The sequence below is a fragment of the Fundulus heteroclitus genome, chromosome 7 (genome assembly GCF_011125445.2).
Source record: "Fundulus heteroclitus isolate FHET01 chromosome 7, MU-UCD_Fhet_4.1, whole genome shotgun sequence".
Lineage (NCBI taxonomy): Eukaryota > Metazoa > Chordata > Actinopteri > Cyprinodontiformes > Fundulidae > Fundulus > Fundulus heteroclitus.
The window spans coordinates 3,536,799-3,556,478 of NC_046367.1; the positions used below are offsets into that span (position 1 = coordinate 3,536,799).

The following is a 19,680-nucleotide window of genomic DNA, read 5'->3' on the forward strand; positions in this document are numbered from 1 at the left end:
TGGGTGACCCTACTAGGGGCTTAAAGCCCCTGACAGCATAGCTCCTAGGATCACTGGGACACTCAAACCCCTCCACCACGGTAAGGTGGCAGCCCAGGGAGGGGACCTTTTTAGTTCTTTAAAGTTAATTGTTATTTCATGTGTTTAAGGGTTTCGTTTCTTGCATTAAGACAGCTTTTATGAACGTTTGACAGTTAAATTGGTGGATAAACACCCAAAAAAATACTGTAACAGTAACACTTTATCAATTGGAAATATTGCTAAAGTATTACTTTAGCAATATTCCACATGTGTCCTCTGGTAATAAAGTCAAAATCTTGGTGCTATTTTTGACCAAGACAGGTCATTGAAATCCCATATTAAAAAGGTTTCCAGAGTTTCCTTTTTTCACCTTCTAAATTAGAAACATTCTGTCCAGGAGCAATGCTCAAAAACTAGTCTATGCATTTGTTACTTGAAGGCTGGACTATTGTAATTTTTTACTACTATAAGGAAGTCCACAAAATGCAGTTTAAAGTCTTCAACTGATCCAAAATGCTGCAGAAGGAGTTCTGATGAAAATCAACAAGAGGGATCATATTTCTCCAATTTTAGCCTTCCTTGGCTGGCTTACTGTTAAATCAAAAATAGAATTTAAAATTCTTCTACTAACGCATAAAGCCCTTAATAATCAAGCTCCATCATATATCAGAGCTCTGATTACCCCGTATGTTCCTAACAGAGCACTTTGCTCTCAGACTGCAGGTCTGCTGGTGGTTACTAGAGTCTCTAAAAGTAGAATGGGAGGCAGATCCTTTAGCTATCAGGCTCCTCTCCTGTAGAACCAACTCCCAGTTTTGGTCCGTAATGCATACACCCCGTCTACTTTTAGGACTAAGCTTAAAACTTTCCTTTTTGACAAAGCTTATAGTTAGAGTGGCTCATGTTACCCTGAGCTACCTCTATAGTTATAATATTAATTGAACTTTATTGAACTTTATTGATCTCACAATGGGAATATTCACTTCTGTATTTTAACCCATCCCCTTGGGGAGCAGTGGGCTGCCACTGTGCAGCGCCTGGGGAGCAATCAGGGGTTAAGGGTCTTGCTCAGGGACCCAGAGTGGCAGTCTGTGGGAGTTGAACTCAGAACATCTGGGACCCAAGCTCAATGCTCTAAACAGCTGCGTTGTGTCTCTTCTCTGTCTTGTGTAACCCCCAGTTGATCGAGGCAGATGACCGTTCTTACTGAGCCCGGTTCTGCTGGAGGTTTTTCCTCCCGTTAATGGGGAGTTTTTTCCCCCTGCTGTCGCTTCATGCTTGCTCAGTATGAGGGATTGCTGCAAAGCCATGGACAATGCAGACGACTCTCCCTGTGGCTCTACGCTTCTTCAGGAGAGAATGCTACTTGTCAAGACTTTGATGCAATGAACTGGTTCCCTTATATAGGATTTTTTTGACCAATGTGTATAATCTGACCCAATCTGTACAATCTGATTGATTTTGACTTTGTAAAGCGCCTTGAGATGACATGTTTCATGAATTGGCGCTATATAAATAACATTGAATTGCATCATCTCTTTAGACCAAGTAAACTATCACATTTTATGAGACAGTTATCTCATTTTAAAGATATAATCATCTAACGTCATTACTCTTAGCAAGTTAAAGCTCCATAAAAATTTTAGACCAGGTTTTAGTTCCACTCTTTTATTATGCACATCTAGGCTACCTATAAATATAAAGTATGGCATGCCAAAAAACATTTTCAACAAAAGGCAATTTTAGTAATTGCCTTGCAATGTTATATCTAAGCATTAAAAGTTATAATATTTCACAAATTTCCCAGCAAGATGGAAATAACGACTATCCAACATTTAAGATTTTGTAAAAACTTTTTTCTTTCTTTACCTACCTTTTGAAATTAATACTTGTTTGTACTTCTCCAAAATTATACTTCAAGAAAACTATTGTGCTGTCCTGGGGCCATATGCAGCTAAACAGCTAGGACAAAAGTTCCCCACACAAAGCTTCCTTTTCTTGCGTTCTCTGAATAACCTTTATTCACAAATCTGGCTTTAAACATTCTTTTTGTAAAAAGACGAATATTTTCCAAAGCAGAAGCGTGTAGAACAAATTCAACTTCAACAGGTGAGAGCACTCACTATCTCACGTAATTCACATAGAGATCTAACAAAGTTGTGATGTCTCAGTCTGATTAAATATGAACCCAAAACGTTTCTGATTTTGCCATGGATTTCCTCTGACTAAGAATGAATTAATATCTTATTTATGTAATGTATTCACAACATGAATTCCTTGCTGTCTTAACAAAAGGCAGAACAACTATAACGTTACTTTCTATAATTATTACAGGTTCTGCTGAGATGTCAAATTCTGGAGAGTGCTTAGACACCCTGACACACAAATATGGATTAACTTCATTTCATGTGCACTGGTGAACTTGTTTTAGTTGATTTAGTTTTCCTGATGTACTGTAGAGCGTGATGAGGTCTGTTGTGGTATTGTGTGCACTGGATTGAGGGGACAGTTGGTGTTGTCTGTCAAACCCAATCTTCTTAAGCTGCAAATTTAATAAAGTTACAAGATTTGGATATTTATCCATAAATCCTGATGAATCCAATCAGTTACTTCGACTGCAGTCATGTCTTGATGACATCAAAAGCTGGATGACTTTAAATTTCCTGCATTTAAATTCTGACAAGACAGAAGTTGTAATCTTTGGGCCAGAGTCTTCAAAAAATAAAGTTCTTAATCAATCCCTTAATCTGGATGGCATTAACTTGGCCTCTGGTAATAAAGTTAAAAATCTTGGTGTTGTTTTCGACCAAGACATGTCATTTAAATCTCATATTAAACAGGTTTCCAGAGTTTCCTTTTTTCACCTCCGGAATATCGCCAAAATTAGAAACATTCTGTCCAGGAGTGATGCTGAAAAACTAGTCCATGCATTTGTTACTTCAAGGCTGGACTATTGTAATTCTTTACTATCAGGAAGTCCACAAAATGCAGTTCGAAGTCTTCAGCTGATTCAAAATGCTGCGGCAAGAGTTCTGATGAAAATCAACAAGAGGGATCATATTTCTCCTGTTTTAGCTTCCCTTCATTGGCTTCCTGTTAAATCAAGAATAGAATTTAAAATTCTCCTTCTAACGTATAAAGCCCTTAATAATCAAGCTCCATCATATATCAGAGCTCTGATTACCCCGTATGTTCCTAACAGAGCACTTCGCTCTCAGACTGCAGGTCTGCTGGTGGTTCCTAGAGTCTCTAAAAGTAGAATGGGAGGCAGATCCTTTAGCTATCAGGCTCCTCTCCTGTGGAACCAACTCCCAGTTTTGGTCCGTGAGTCAGACACCCTATCTATTTTTAAGACTAATGTTAAAACTTTCCTTTTTGACAAAGCTTATAGTTAGAGTGGCTCATACCCTGAGCTATCTCTATAGTTGTGCTGTGATAGGCCTAGGCTGCTGGAGGACATCAGGGTCTAATTTTCTCACTCTACTGATTTCTACTGTTCTTCAGTCTACTGTTCTCCAGTTTTGCATTGTATTACATTGAAATGACTGTCGTCATTTCAGCTTTTAACTTTTGCTCTCTCTCTTTTTCTTCATAGTAGGTACACCTGGTCTGGCGTTCTGTTAACTGTGACATCATCCAGAGAAGACAGCTAACCCGCTACTTCCATCTAATGTAGAACAGATTACTAGATCAATGTGTGCTTCTGTGCTTTTTTGTTTCTCTTGTTGTGTCTCTGTTCTGTCTTCTGTAACCCCCAGTTGGTCGAGGCAGATGACCGTTCATACTGAGCCCGGTTCTGCCGGAGGTTTTTCCTTCCCGTTAATGGGTGGTTTTTCTTCCCACTGTCGCTTCATGCTTGCTCAGTATGAGGGATTGCAGCAAGGCCATGTACAATGCAGATGACTCTTCCCCAGGAGTGAATGCTGCTTGTCGGGACTTTGATGCAATCAACTGGTTTCCTTATATAGGACATTTTTGACCAATCTGTATAATCTGACCCAATCTGTATAATATGATTGAACTTGACTTTGTAAAGTGCCTTGAGATGACATGTTTCATGATTTGGCGCTATATAAATAAAATTGAATTGAAAAATTGAAGATTTCTTGCAACCTCTCATATGGAACTAGTCTAAAAAATAAATTATGCATTTTATTGTAAATATAAAATACTTAAAAACAAGATAAACATAGAGTATACAAATGTTTGCAAATAATTATAAACATTGTTTTGCTTTGAGTCAAGCTCCAGAAAAATATTTTACAATTCTTTTTAAATCTTCATTGTGCTCCGCTCCGGCCTATTGGCCACCGCAAGGGTTCGCGCACCCACCGGACAATACAACACGAAGGCATTGGGCAGCGCTCCCCCACGACTCGCAAAAAATCTGGTGCAGATCAGTTGATGCAGCAATGCATTTGGCCACCGGAGGCAGTGGCGACCCACCAGCTCAAAATCTATGTATTGACATCTTAAAAATGGTTTTATAGCTTAAAAGATCATCCTGTTTTGGTTGATTTTGTAGCTGAATAGAAGAGATGTTCTCAAAGCATTAAATAAGCCTTTTGACTTTTAAAAATGTTGTCCTTTTAAGGTAATTTTAAGTTACTTTTCATTATATTTGTCAATATCCTATGGAAGTCTGGACATATGGCAGCGGCGGTTCAGGTGACTTTCCCACGCCACCACGCCCCCCTGCTCCATTGAATCCAGTTGGGCCTTCAATCCACAACACACCAACATGTCTTCTGTCACTGGACACAGTTTCATGTTGATTAGCTCAGAGGGGTAACATAGCGACCGTTTACAACAAAACGTGACATTTCCTGTTGTCAGGGGGCGTGGCCTAAGCAATGTCATCATTTGACCATTGGATATTATAGGAGACCTGATGGTGATCAATTACTGAAAGTCTGGTGGCTCTGTGAGTTTTTGTATATGAAATATAACAGTTTTGTGTTTATGGCGAGTAGGTGAATTTTGACCCCTGTTAACCCCCCTTCACCATGCTCAAAAACTCACCGATTTGATAACTTTTAATTGGCCATGCCTTATGATCAGACTGCCCGAGTTTAAAGCCGCTCGCTCAAAATCTCTAGGAGGAGTTCTATCAAATACCAATGCTATAAACGTCAAAAATTGGGTCAAAATCAGACCTTCAATCTAAATTGGCCAACTTCCTGTGATACTTGCACTATGACATTTATTGTAAATTCTGAGCGTCTTGTTGAGCTCTACAACTGTAACAAATCTCATGTCTCTACGATGAAGTAAGTGAATAGCAAAGGGTCCTTTGAAAATTGCTAGGTGGCGCCGTTGAGGCATTTTTCTTTTGATTTTTGTGACGACCTTAAAATACAAAATTTTGAAACAGTCTTCATGCGTCTGCCAAGTTTGGTGAGTTTTTGAATATGAAAAAGCCCCCAAAAAGGCCCCTCTTTAGGGTGGCAGATTAATAATAATAATTAACACTACAGATACAATAGGCCTTCGCAGCGCTTCGCTGCTCGGGCCTAATAAGAAACAACACAGAAACAATAGGCCTTCGCAGCGCTTCGCTGCTCGGGCCTAATAAGAAACAGTACAGATACAATAGGCCTTCGCAGCGCTTCGCTGCTCGGGCCTAATAATTAACACTACAGATACAATAGGCATTTGCAGCGCTTCGCTGCTCGGGCCTAATAAATGCCCTAAAAAGGTTTGAAAAATAACACCAAACCTATTATTATTATTATTATTATTATTATTATTATTATTACTACCAGAGGCCAATTTAATGCCATCCACATTAATTAAGCAGTTTCTTTTTCAAAGACTATATTGCAAAGATGACAACTTCTGTCTTATCATTCAGGTTTTTATGTCATCAAGACATCAAGTCTAAGTAACTGATTAGTTTCAGCAAACTTTATGGATACATATAACTTTGGCTAAGCACTGAACACTGTGGTACTCCACACTTAGCCCTGGAGTTTGAAGGTTTTTCGTTTATACTGAAAAACTGGAGTCTGTCATAGAAATAATATTTAAACCTGCCAAGTGTTTTTTCCTTTATCCCTACAAGATGTTCAAGTCTTTCTAAGAGTATGTCGTGATCAACTGTAGCAAGTGCTGCACTGAGGTCTAACAGGACGAGTACAGACACAAGTCTATTATCTGAGGCCATGAGAATACCTTTAGTGACATTCACCATATTTATTATTACTCAGTGATGAGTCAGTCGTATCAACCTACTGGCCACTTCCATTTAATTGGAACGGATGTGGTGATGAGTGTGAAACTGTGACATTATCATTGATTTGGCAGCCGCACCAAGCAGCAAAGTGTTACTCCTAATGCATATGTATTTGTGTGTGTGTGTGTGTGTGTGTGTGTGTGTGTGTGTGTGTGTGTGTGTGTTTGTCTTTTTCTTTCAGGAAGTACAGTTTACCAACCAGTAACAGTAGTCACTCCTCAGGGTCAAGTGGTTACGCAGGCCCTTTCTCCTGGGACAATACGTCTTCAAAATAATCAGGTACTGCTTTTCTGTCTGTCACTATGAACTAGCTCTGCACATATTTTGAGCATGGTCTACACTGCGGTATTTAAACCATACAAGATCCCAGTCCTGTAATGTACTGTTTATTGCGGTAAGATGCAGTAGCTGTTGGTTCCTCCTAGGCTGGTTGTTGATTCTTCAGCAGCTCAAACAGAAGCACAGAAATGTTGGCCTTTTGGACAATTTTTTTTTAGCTGTGGTCACTTTAAATCCTTTTAATAAAGTCAAGTCAGTGCAGATGCGATTTAGCATTGGTCTTTTTTCCTTCATACTATTATTGTACAGCAGAAAACCTAATACTGAAAGTTGATGTTTTCTTGTAGAAAAGCACTCTTTCTTTTTCTTGAGCTACAACACCAGTTTACCCTGTTGACATGTCAGTCAATAGCAAGGTTGTGACTACCTCATTTGGCAAGTTAAAGGCACAACAGCGGTGGGTTGACTTCAACCTACCTTGCTGCCTCTGCTTTCAACAAATGAACAAAGACAGTGAAAAAAAGATTAATCTCACCTTGAAGGGCTTTGTTAAAGGTATATAGCCATGTTGTATGTCTATACTATGTTATGCAATTATACCTGTTTGATTATGACAAAATTTATTTCAAATGGTTGTGATCAATGGCTATGAGCCTGTAATGATTAGCACTAACAATTGGCTTAATAATTAACAGTTATTAACTTAAATAAACCGGAAAAGAGGTGTCAAACCAGTTGTTGACTGGGTTCGACTTGTCCAGCAAACATTGACGACTTTAATTATAATTGCCGTTGGAGTTTTAACCATTACTCATTCACCACAAGCCAATGAAAATGTCTCAGTATATTCAGTTATTAACTCAAAAGGGGATAATTTGGTAACTCTTAGAGGCAATTCAATTTCTGATTCAAAATAACCACAAACACCTGTGATATAGCTTGTCATTTATTAAACTTATAATTCCCTTAATGACAATACTAGAAACACTACTCGCTACTAAATAAAACATGAAAAAGAAAACAAAGTAAAATAAAAGATTAATTGAGAGGTAGCAATTTGTAATAAATTGAGAGTTGATTAGGAATTCTATTGGTTTTAACACTGACTATCGCAATCAACATGTCAGCGCTTTGAGGTAACAGCATTGAAAGAATTCTTGCTACAATAGCTCTGTGGTAGGAAAGGCTAGTGTATATACAAACAGGCTTGAAGCTATGATGATGGACACTTCTGGCAATAGTAGCCACTAGCAATGTTAGTTCATGCAACAGTTAGCTTCTAACACGTTCTAATTTGGGCTTCAAGGTGGAGATGGGCTACCGATCGCTAGTTAGCCACGAGCTGGATAGCTAGATAGACACGAGTGACTTCACAACAGCTGCAGATAAGGGCCTCGTGATCCACTCGGTGTCCCGCACAATATGGCAGCTCTGACAACGTATGGCCTCCGGTCCTTATGTCATATGCGCAAGATGGCAGCATTGAGATCACAGGCTAACTCACTAGCCTAGTGTGAAGACGGACTTTGAACGAAGGCTGGTAATCAATCGAGAAAAAGAGCTTCAACAAAACTGCGGGAAAAATTGGTTAGGCCGAAGCAAGAAACCAAGAAGAGAGAGAGGAGGAGGAAGAAGCATGTAAAAGAGTCCTAAACTCAGCTGATCGTTTCTCACCCAAACAAAACCAAAAACCGCACCTTATAACGTAATCACACATTGGAAAAATTCATCACAGTTCAAAACAAAGCATTCTGGAGTACTTCAGCATGTTCTTCCCAGGCGCAAATGATCACCTTATGAGTGTAAAAAGATAAAAATATTTATTTTCTTGGGGTTGCTCCTACAAAGAAAGGAGATCAGTGTTTCACTACTCAGCGTCCGTGGATTTCAGCTGGGGTTTGGCGTGAAGATGCAGGGTGTTGAATGACAGAAACTGTCGATTATCTGGACGCTCTGACGATTTGTTCAGCCAAAACCTATGTAGAGTGAAAATTGAGCGAGTAGGCTCAAGTTGTTCATAGTTGTGAAATCTTTGAAAACGCCAGAGTGGGCCACTCTGGCAGTTGAAGAATTCCGTCATTGACTTTCATTATCAACGATGATTCCGCTGATTTTTGGACATGAGCTTTGAGGAGTAACTGTCAGAAAACCATAAAAGATATCCACATCCCGTTTTAACTTCTGAGTAGTTCAAAGACATATCTACAAACTGGAAGTTAAATGGTGTTCGTAGGTGAAAGCATGACAATACAGTACAGCGTTGAAAATTGTAATTTTGAGGCTTTCTCTGCACCTGACGCCATTAATTTCCTATGGAAGGGGTTTTTCGCAAATTGCATTGCAATGGTAACTCAAAACCCCAATAAAAGTAATAGCACACCATTCCCAACCAAGCCGGACGTTTTGATACCTATATTGTTTGGGTGCACGCTACGGTTTGGGCTGCATTACTTTCTGAAAACGTTTTGAGGTGCATAGTAATAGGTGCCTCCATGCAAATGCATTGGAGGCAGTGCTTTGCTTCTCAAAGCACTGCCTCCCCCTGCATTTGCTATGGCAGGCGCCTAATAAAAGTCCCATTCATAAACGGAAACAGGAACACAGCATCAATCAATCTATATATAATGTTGTTTGTACCGTATTTTTTGGATTATAAGGCACACTTAAAATCCAAAATTTTCTCAGAAATTGTTAGTGCACCTTATAAGCCGGTGCACCTACTTAAACATTTTAAATCTGTTAAAATGCTTAAGTACTACTTTGGTTAGCAACAAAGCCTCTCCGCTCAATGGGTATTCAGACCATTATGGTACACAGTGTCACTACCTGATCGGCCCGAAGTCTCCAAGACTGCCTGACATTAATGTCCAAACTAGAAGTGCATTCATGTTAAGCAGCCCACACCCAGAGCACGCGCTAGCAACAATAAACCAAGCAAATTAATTCAATATAAAGTTCAGTTTATTTAGGCCTTATGTTAAAAGCAGGGTAGTGTTGTCCAACTACTCTGTCCTCCCGGCAGAGACGGATAGCTCTCCCTCTCAGGAGAGAGCAGTGTTAAGGAGGAAACACCCGGAAGTGTTGCAGTGCATAGGCGCAGCAAAGCAGCATATGCGCGTCCTAGAGCTTTGAGCTAAACCCCCTCTAACATCCTTCTCTATTTTGGGTTAAAGCTCAGACTCAGACCCAGACAGGGTAATACTCGTTAGAGTATTACCCTGTTTAGAGTTCCCGTGAGACCTTTTCAGCTAGATAAGTAGGACACGACCAATCTACTTACCACCTCTGTCCTAGGACCACACCCTGTTTCAGTGGACAGGTTAGACAACCTAGTAGCCTGAGGCCACCTATTTCCTGACCACCGCCCATTAATGGTGGCTCCTACTTTTATACAACGGCACTTGTTACTGGATCGGCAAATTATTCTAGAAACTCAAAAGTCCCTAACGGTGTTTAGGGCCCTATAAAATCAGTTTTATTTTTTCCCAAATTCCGTTTTATTTTTTCCTAAATTCCTTTTTTTTCTGTTTTAATTTTTGAAAATTCCGTTTTTTCCGTTTGAATTTTTTGCGAATTCAGTTTTTTTTATCCTTTACTGTTATTTCAGTCGTAAAAACAATGTGCTTTTAATGTTAATGATTAAAATGTACACAAATAAAATAGGAATGACCTTAAATTTATTGAGGTAAAAAACATCACATTTACTCAGCACTTTTACTGTATGATGCAACATAACACTGCACTCTAAGTACTAACAAAATATTAATGGTTATGAACCAATGGTTATAAATAAAACTGCTCCATTAGCTTTTTCAAGTAAAAAAAATAAAATAGGACCTCTCAATTTCAGAATTATAACGTATTTCATAAAGAATCATATTTTCCATACAGTACATTAAAGTGCATAAAAAACAAGGCAAAATACAGCAAGTACTCCTGAGTTATACAATTAAAGTAGACTTTGTCATCATGTAACAGACAAAAACTTTTTATCAAAAGTTACTTAAACAAGTATTCAAGTTGTAGGACTAGTTAATCCTTGTGAGCTAACTTTCTTCATTTAAGCTTCCCACCTATCAGAAACATCACCGTTGAAATACATGATTGCCAGCCTCTTTGTATTGAGTTCAGTGAGTGTCTCTCTCTTGTCTGTGAGAAGAGTTTTTTGTATTTGCTGAAGCTCCGCTCACAATCAACTGAGCTGACTGGGAAATAGATGAAGGCCACAGCCACCTCTGCAACTCTTGGGAATCTTGCACTCAGGCCTCTCCAGTAGTTTGCAAGCTCCATATCAGTTGGTAGGGGGTCCCTGGAAACACATTGCTGATAGGCCAACCACTGCTCACTGAGCTCTGCTGATGGGTTTGCCAGGGGCTTCAGTGTTGAGTAGGCTTCAATCTGCTTTTTTATTGCTGTAGCCTGTCTGGGATCAAACACCCTGGCCATCCTGTACACATCTCTGGCTGGATGTGTGTCCCAGTGCTTTGAAAACTTTGTGAAAACCAAATGAAAAGCATCATAGAGATTGTCCAGCACGTCGTTCTTCTCTTGAAAACTCATTTTTTTTCAGTAGTTCATCTGTCTTGGGCCTATAATCACATGTTTTTGCTGTTCCATTAACTAGGTAGGATCCAAGATCCTCCATGACATTGTATGCAGACACTGCTGTGGGTCCGTGTGTCCAGGATGGTCAGGGCTGTCATCAGTTTGAAGCAAGTCTCTGAGATGAAAGTTAACTTGAGAGTGAGGGTCTACACCTTCTTCTCTGTTTCCAACTGGCTGAGGATGTTCTTGACTGCCATGGCTGTTGACTCTTCTGACAAGAAGAACTGTCTGTACAGGTGAACATGCTCTGCATTGTACTTGACAGCCTCAAACCAACTATTCCACCGGGTACACACAGTCTCAGGAGGAACCTTGGCCTGCACAGCCTCCTTGTTGATGAGGAAGGCCACCCATCTTCGCTTTCTGGCAGGCATTTTGAAGAACACAGATCTCATCCATGTGACAAGTGAGGTAGCATCAGAGAAGTATTTGTAATGCTGCCAGGTCTCACCCACCAGATTTATGATGTGGCAGAGGCAGGTAACATCGATGCTGTTTGGCATCACTCCTTTCAGGACCTCCCTGTATGCTTTCAGACAGTAAGCAGCATTATCTGTAACCACTGCCCAGGCATCATTCAGATCTAGATCATTGCTGTGGAGGGAGGCTAGTATTGCTTGGGAAACTGTTGAGTAGTTGCATCTATCCATTAAAGTCTAACTCTTGGACTGAATGTATTTTTACGCAGATGCATTCAAATAGTCACCAGAGTAAAGAAATGAATATTATATGTGAATTATGTGCGCCGTTTGGAAGTAATTTCGATAAAATTTGCTGTTTAAGCGAAAGAGCCCGAACATTCCTCAATCGGGCTGTTTCGGAATGTGACGTCACAAACAGAACGAGTACCGTGCATCCGGCTGCTAACACTACGACTTTTGCTACCGATTTATTAAATTTAATTAATAACTCTTACTCTACGTACAAAAAATTTATAAAAAAAATGTCTGATACATCTACAAACTCCACCTCAAGCATCGGCGACTCCGATACCGAATATATATACGAAGAAACGGAGTTTGAACAAGGTGAACCTGAGGAGACTATGTGTAACGTTGCCCAAGACATAGAGCCCATGCTCCATTGTAAGTACCCCTCAAAATCCTCGCTCGTGAAGTGTGAATTGCATAAAACACTTTGGTCACTGCCGGCCTTCCAGTCCTTTCGCGTTTCTTTTACGAATTTATCCCATTTCTTTCTGACCTTTTGATCCTTCGGCCAAGTATGTAGCGCTACTTTCTGGCCTGCACTAGACCGCGGTGAAGTCGGTTTGACATTGGACATTCGAGAAGGGAGCAGCTGAGAGACGCTGGCTGAAATCGGAGTCCTTCAACCGGATCAACCGTGAGCTAGATCCCGCTGACTCCGCAGAGCTTGAATGTCCAATGTCAAACCAACTTCACCGCGGTCTGCACTAGGCCTATAAGCGACACTACAGCCACAAACTATGCACCTAGGAGGCATTCTATTGTGGACTTAGTTTGGCGATTTTTTTTTTAATATACGTACATGTACAATGTATGCAAACCCTCTGGCATGAGTCTGTGAAACGGATTAATAGGACAAAAACACCAAAATAATCAATAAAACAAGATTGTAGGTTAGGTAGGTTAAAACAAACAATGTTTGTTTTAACCTACCGGGCGGGTCTTCCTCTCTGCTGAAGCGCTGTGTGTCAGACTCCGCTTTCTGATGTTACACAAACATGTCTGAACGTCCATCCATCCATTCATCCATTTTCTGACCCGCTTAATCCCTCATGGGGTCGCAGGGGTTGCTGGTGTCTATGTCCCGATATAAAATAATTGTAGCTGTCCAGTGGTTTCATGCTTTCATGGTTCCATGTTCTCTCGTGTGTACTGCCTGGCGTGTTTTATAAGGCAGCTGTATATGTCGCGGTACGGAACACTTGGCCAGCATTTCACAGACTCGCACCTTCCCTTCAGGCTTTTGCTGTATAAATCTGGCAATCTGATACCATCAACCATCAACTTACTCTTGAAATGATCTTCTGATACGTTATCCAAAGAAGAAAAATACGTTGAGAACTCATCAGTTTCCTCTGTTTGTGCCCGCTATGTGTTCGCCTTCTGCCTTCCAGTCAGGCGCGCATGCGTGAAAAACCCGGATGAAAACAATAGCAATGAACTGGTCTATAAGCGACACTACGGCCACCAACTACGCACTAGAAGGCATTTTATTGTGGACTTAGTTCGGCGATTTTTTTTTTTTAAAAGCGCTTGCTCAAATTAGATGTGGATCAGCAGATTTGGTGTGTGAAAGAAGATACTGGAAAACATCCATATATCCTTGTTCGCCGTACCGGTTGTACAACGTAAACGCCTGTGTGTTTCTATGAAAGTTCGCTTTGCGCATTCTCGGTGTTCTTGAACTGACGTCACACGTCGGAAATGGCCGATCGTAAACGGAGGCAGCACTCAAATGCGGAATACGATAATCGTGTAAAAAATGCGCAATATTTCATATTTAAACTTAATTTGAACACTTTTGATATGTGAATATTCAAAGTTTACCTTGTTCTGGAAGTTATACAACTGTTTTCAGGATTTTTTTTTCAGTCCAAGAGTTAGACTTTAAGACGACATCCACAAGAAAACATTGATTTTCAACTCCTGTGATGAAAGAAGAAAAAAAAACATTAGCTCTCACATGTAGTTTTAAATGTCCCTTTCATTTAATTTATTAATATTAATAAATAATATTAATAATCAAAAGGTAACAGTGGCTGTACTGACATGATTACATGGAGTAATAACTATAATAATAAATCAGTTTAAAAAAAAAGAAAAAAAGGAGAAAGGAGATTAATTATTTCCAACTGTATTAGAATTTAACCTCTGGATTTATTTATTTTTTAACTGGTATATTCAAATTAATTTTTTTAATCTTATTTAATGTGCATGTCACCCAGATTCCCCTGTGGGCATCAGTTGTTTTTTAATCCTGGCCCAGCTATAAATCATTGTGTATTTTGAATTAGCTATATTCAGTTATATTTATTATTAGGCGCCTGCCATAGCAAATGCATAGGACTGCCTCCAATGCCTTTGCATGGAGGCACCTACTACTATTCACCTCCAAAGGTGTCTCTATCTTATTAATATTCTTAATTGTTTCATGATTAATGCGGCCCAAACCGTAGCGTGCACCCCCACCATATAGGTATCGAAACGTGCGGCTCGGTCGGGAATGGTGTGCTTTTACTTTTATTGCGGTTTCGAGTTACCATGGCGACAAAATTAGCGAAAAACCACCCCCGAAAAAACCCATAGTAATCAATGGAGTCGGGGACAAAGAAAGCCTCGAAAAAGCCTCCAAATGGCCATTTTCAATGCTGTACTGTATCATCATGCTTTCACCTACGAACACCGTTGAACTTCCAGTTTGTAGATATATCTGTGAACTACTCAGAAGTGAAAACGGGATTTGGATATCTTTTATCGTCTCTTCACAGTTACTCCTTAAAGCTCATGTCCAAAAATCAGCGAAATCATCGTTTATAATCAAAGTCAATGACGGAATTCTCCAACTGGCAGAGTGGCCCACTCTGGCATTTTCAAAACTCCGAACAACTTCAGCCTACTTGCTGAATTTTCTCTCTACATAGATAAGTTATACATCAAAACGTAGGTATTTTTGTCTGGATTTAGGAAATGTAACCCTCATTGGTGTAGGATTATAGATTTTTCGCAAATCACCTCAGACCGGCAAAATCCCGAAACGCTCCCCATTCCTTTCCTATGGAGCACTTTTGAAAAATGACACCTGAAAATCCAAAACGTCACATGTTTTCGCATTGTCGCTACTCCTAAACCGTTTAATGTACAGGCATGAGACTTTCACACATGAATGTCCCGACCCTTCTGGCACTCACAAAAAAGGAATTTTGTGGATAAGTGTTACGGTTTTGCTGCAGGAACAATTTGTTCAGGAGTAGCGAATGTGCAAAATCCTGAAAACGCTTTCATTCTTCCACATCATCCACTTTTTTACATCGTCGCTTTGCCTACACCGATTTTTGTACAAACATAAAAATGAGCTCCATAGTCCTCGAAAGCCTGCTGATACTCACAGTGAAATAATTATTTTGATATCTCTTATACTTTTTCAGCTAGAGCGATTTGTTTGGGACCGTTTTTAGAGGATTTCTAAAATTCCATAAAAATCCCCTTTATATCATAATTTTTTACGCCTAAATTAAAATGTTTCCAGCAAAAACCGATAGTTTGTCTTGTTCTCCTATCCGTTATGAAATAAACGCTGAAAAAAAATACGTCTCTACTATTTACGGATCAGGAGATATAATGTGTTGTGCGACGTTTAGGACGCTGCAGTAGTCTCATCCACAATAACCGAGTACTTTTTCCCACAGATCTTTTTTAGCACAGAGAAGATATGTTGCTTGAACACTCGGGGTAGGTAAAGTTGACGAAGACTGCTTACATTTTCAGGTAGGGCTCCTCCCTGTTTGCAGTGCTTCTTTAGAAACGGATGCAGTTTTGTCATCTTTTTCAAAGGGATGTCAGCCTCAGCACGCATAGCGACAAAATCTTCAACAAACTCTTTTCTTAAATCCGAAGACTTGAATGCAGCAGTAAGGCACGTCTGTAGGGACGTGGTGGCCTTGCTAGCGTGATGACAGGTGGTCAGTGCATGTATTTCTGCGCTTCCTGTCAATTGAATATTGACAAAACTTGCAAAACAATAGTTCACCTGACACGTAAAAGTCACGAGGGAACTGTTCGGCTCTGTACTCAGGGCTTAGCATCGTGTTTCTCAACTTTCTCGCCGAAAGCGGAGCTGTGGAGAGCCGCTTCGCCATTTTTTCAATGTTTTGATGGGGGAGGGGGAGCTAAAATGACGGAGCGGGAGGGGTTGTGTCGCCCAGATTTGCGTCCCCCGGTGTGCATTTCCCCCAGACGTACGTTCTTCTCCCACACAAAAACAGAATTTAATTTCAAATGTAGAAATTCCGCGTTTACACTAGATTTTGCGTTAATTTGCCAATTCCGTGATTCCGTCCGCGATTTCGTGATGGCGGGAATTATAAGGCCCTAGGTGTTGTTTAAAGTTTGGGCTATAGGCAGCCTTTTAAGACCTCCTAAATATTTCAAGAACCAAGCACCATTTCTGTTTTGCCACCATTGAAGAACTCAAATAACTGTTGACTCAATAAGAAAATGTCCACAACTTCTAATAAAATGTTATATGCTTCTTTAATCGGTATGCTTTAGCAGGGAATTAGCAACAGCATTAAGCAATTTAACAAATTACAAATTAAAATTGAATCAACTTTCTATCTCTTATCTAAGGCTGCTTACTAATGCATTCAGGAGAGGCTTTTAAATTTGGAGGAGCAAACAGACCTCCAAACCTCAGATGGAATCCCAAAGTGTCTTTGATTTCTGGGTAAAGGAGTTGTTCAGCCAATAAACTTCCCTTCTCTCGATGGCAACCCCGACGTCCCATTACTGCACAGTTCACAAAGACTCACGCCTTTAGCCCCTGCTTTGATGTCCGTGTCTAAGGGGCCGTCTCTTCGGCTCGACAAGTTGGTTCAGCTTCAGAACTGACATCTCACGGGTGCAACTCTCATCTTTGGAACATCTAGGCTCTTCTCATCAACCAGGTCAAAACCAAAGCAGTTCTTCTTGACAGGATTTGCAGATCGTTGGCCCCGAATCGTGGAAAAACACAAAAAAGTGGCTCAAAACGGCTCAGTCTCGGTGGTTCTAAGAGACAGGTGTTCTTCCCCTCGGCTCATTGATCTTCTTTTCCTGTCTTGGGTCTTTGTTCTGCTCCGCGCTTTGTGTCTTCTTGAGATGAGATCTGAGCACACAATTGATCTTTCCTTAATGTGGTGAAAGAATCGTTGGAAGGCTGCAATGGTTCAAACCCTCCCCCTGTACTGAACAACAGCACAACGTCTCTCATTTCCTCTTAACCTGTACCTTAGGCACCGAGTCAGTTGAGCTGAAGGTCTGGTTCCTCTTTTCTAATATCGCAACCGGGCCCCTTGACCTTTACCCCACGCACCAAGTGGGTTGGACTAAAGGTCCCCTTATTCTGCCATAGACGGACCACATCCTCTTTCTTCTCGGCCGATATCCTGTAAACAACATCTGCTCCTTCTCTCTATGATTATCTTTTCCCACTCATCGCTCATCTACTCCCCCCTTGGTTTCAGATCCTCTCCACCGAATACGTTCAATTCTATTTTCTCCTCATCTTGTCTGTACTAAAACAATCCTTATTTCATGTATTTAACACATCCTTTTTAGAAAAAGAAAAACAATCAGTCAACATATAATTCAATACAGAGAAAACAATTAAATTAAACATACAATTACAGAGCTCTTTATGCTGACTGTTTAACAGTCAGCATAAAGACTGCTGCTAAATACATTTAATTTCCAAATTATTTCTTAATTTGTGAGTAACAAATTACTCGAGCTCACCACACCATCGATTTTAGAGGTATTTTGACAGCTTAGGTCAGGCTTTTTATTTTAAACAGTCAATAAATGTACACCAGAAGCAGCATCTATTTACACAATGCCTAAATTACATTTAAGTTCTAATTTCAGATGTGCATACGCTCCTGTTTGGCAGGGAATAAACGGGAAAACAACATGCTGTGTCAAAGTTCACTTCCGGAAGTATCCTGGAAGGACAAGACTCCTCGGGACAAGACTGAACTGCAGTCAAACAAACTAACCCCCAGGCAGAGATTTTGTGCTTAACAAAATCAGTCCTCCTACACCTTAAGGACAAAGGACTCTCTTTTGAGGACCAAAATGTTCACATTTGGACAAAGACAGATGGTTTTAAAGGGGCGTGAATGAAGCCATTTACTTTAAGAGAGAAAAAGCAACCTCAAACAGAGGAGGACTTACGTTCCAACTCTCAAAAACTTGCAACACTGCAATAGGGTTGATTCCTTCCAGTTATCACCTCAATCATCACCTCCGTACGTGTGATCAAAACATCGCTCGTCAGGCCAATAACGACCCTAACGACTCCCCATTGTAGAGGCGTGGACCAGTTTCGGTTTAGTTTGCAGGCCAACAATGGCCTTAATGACCCCCCATTACTAAGGGGGTGGACCTGTTTTGGTTCAATTTGCATGTTATCTAAGCCAGGGGTTTTCAATAGGTGAGGCGCGCTTCAACTGGGGGGCGCCAAAGAGTCAGAGGGGAGGCGCGAGAAGACAGAGAAGAAGACAGCGCTGCCGCTCAACTCTGTGAAACTATGTAGCGATGTTCTTGCCTTCTGTTTGAGCGCGCAGGAACCAATCCAAGCGCGCAATGAGACAACTCTCAATGCTCAAAACCGGTCTGAAAAACTCTTTTCAACCCACTGTCCTCGCGGTGAGTTCCATCTCTGCTTGCGCGCTACTTTGCTCGCGCGCACCTGCTCATTCCACACTCAACACCAGCTGTGCGCTCGCTCGGCTGTTAAAGCCAATCACAGACAGTTTTTTCCCATCCAATCGGTATATGGCTTGCAAATACTGCATTCAGATGAATTAAATCAAAATGCTGTAGCCTTTGGCAGAAATTACTAAACATCACCGAGGGATTGAAGAAAAACAAATAAAAAGTGTAATATTTTAGCCTAAAATATTTAGGCTAAAGTATTTAGACTAAAATATTAGAGTTACTAGGTGAGGTGTGAAAAAGAGACAACATGTTTTTGTCTCTTTTCTTTCCAGCTTCTGGGAGGTGATGCAAAAGTTTATTCTGATCATAATCATCATGGATGTCATCATTATTTAAAGAACACTTTAACACGAGGTAAAACAAAGTGCCAAACATCAGAAATACATCAGATAAGAGATAACAACTAATAAAATGCTTGTTTGTTAAAATAGCACTTGGTCTAAATTGTGTATAGTTAGCCTAAAAAGTAGATTGGAATATGGAATATGTTGACGTCTGTTAAATTCAGGTTATCTTTTTTATTATTATTTCAGTTGACGTCTCCTGTTGACGTGAGTTCAGTTTGACATTGGACTCTGTTTAGTTCAGTTTGTCTGCTGTTGAAAACAATTGTTTATGAATTTGCTCTGACAGTTCAATTTTAAAACTAAGCCCTCTGTCCGTAATGTTTCAGTAAAGGTAGCATGTAAGATGGAAATATTTGGATGTATATTTTATGAATAGGCCTTTTTTATGAATGTACTTTGTTAAAAGAAATACAATAAAAAACATGTGTTGGGCTATCAGTTGTTTTTGAAACACAGCATTCTAGGAACACAAAAGAAAGATGCATTTACTGCAGGGACCTGTGTGTGGTAGGTTTGTGGTTGGGGGGGGGGCGTTATTATCTTTACCTATTCCAAGGGGAGGCTCACATTCAATGAATTTGAAAACCCCTGATCTAAGCCATTACAAGGTGTTTCTTGGGCAGTACTATAAAGCTTGGATTTCCACACTACTCCAGATATTTTGACTTGAGAAAGCATTCAGGATAGGAAGAACGTCTTCAAAGTTCGGAAAAAAATCTATAATGAAAAT

The 19,680-nt window shown here is 40.2% G+C and overlaps 1 protein-coding gene across 6 annotated transcripts in view; it reads left to right on the forward strand.

Annotated features, from left to right (window-relative positions):
* The window catches only part of pknox1.1 (pbx/knotted 1 homeobox 1.1), a 110,726-nt gene that overhangs the window by 69,702 nt on the left and 21,344 nt on the right, over positions 1 to 19,680 (forward strand). For all 6 annotated transcript variants that reach the window (XM_036138768.1, XM_036138769.1, XM_036138771.1 and 3 more), the window contains one exon: positions 6,438 to 6,535. In XM_036138768.1, coding sequence (XP_035994661.1) covers positions 6,438 to 6,535 — 98 coding nt within the window. The remainder of the gene's footprint in view (positions 1 to 6,437; positions 6,536 to 19,680) is intronic.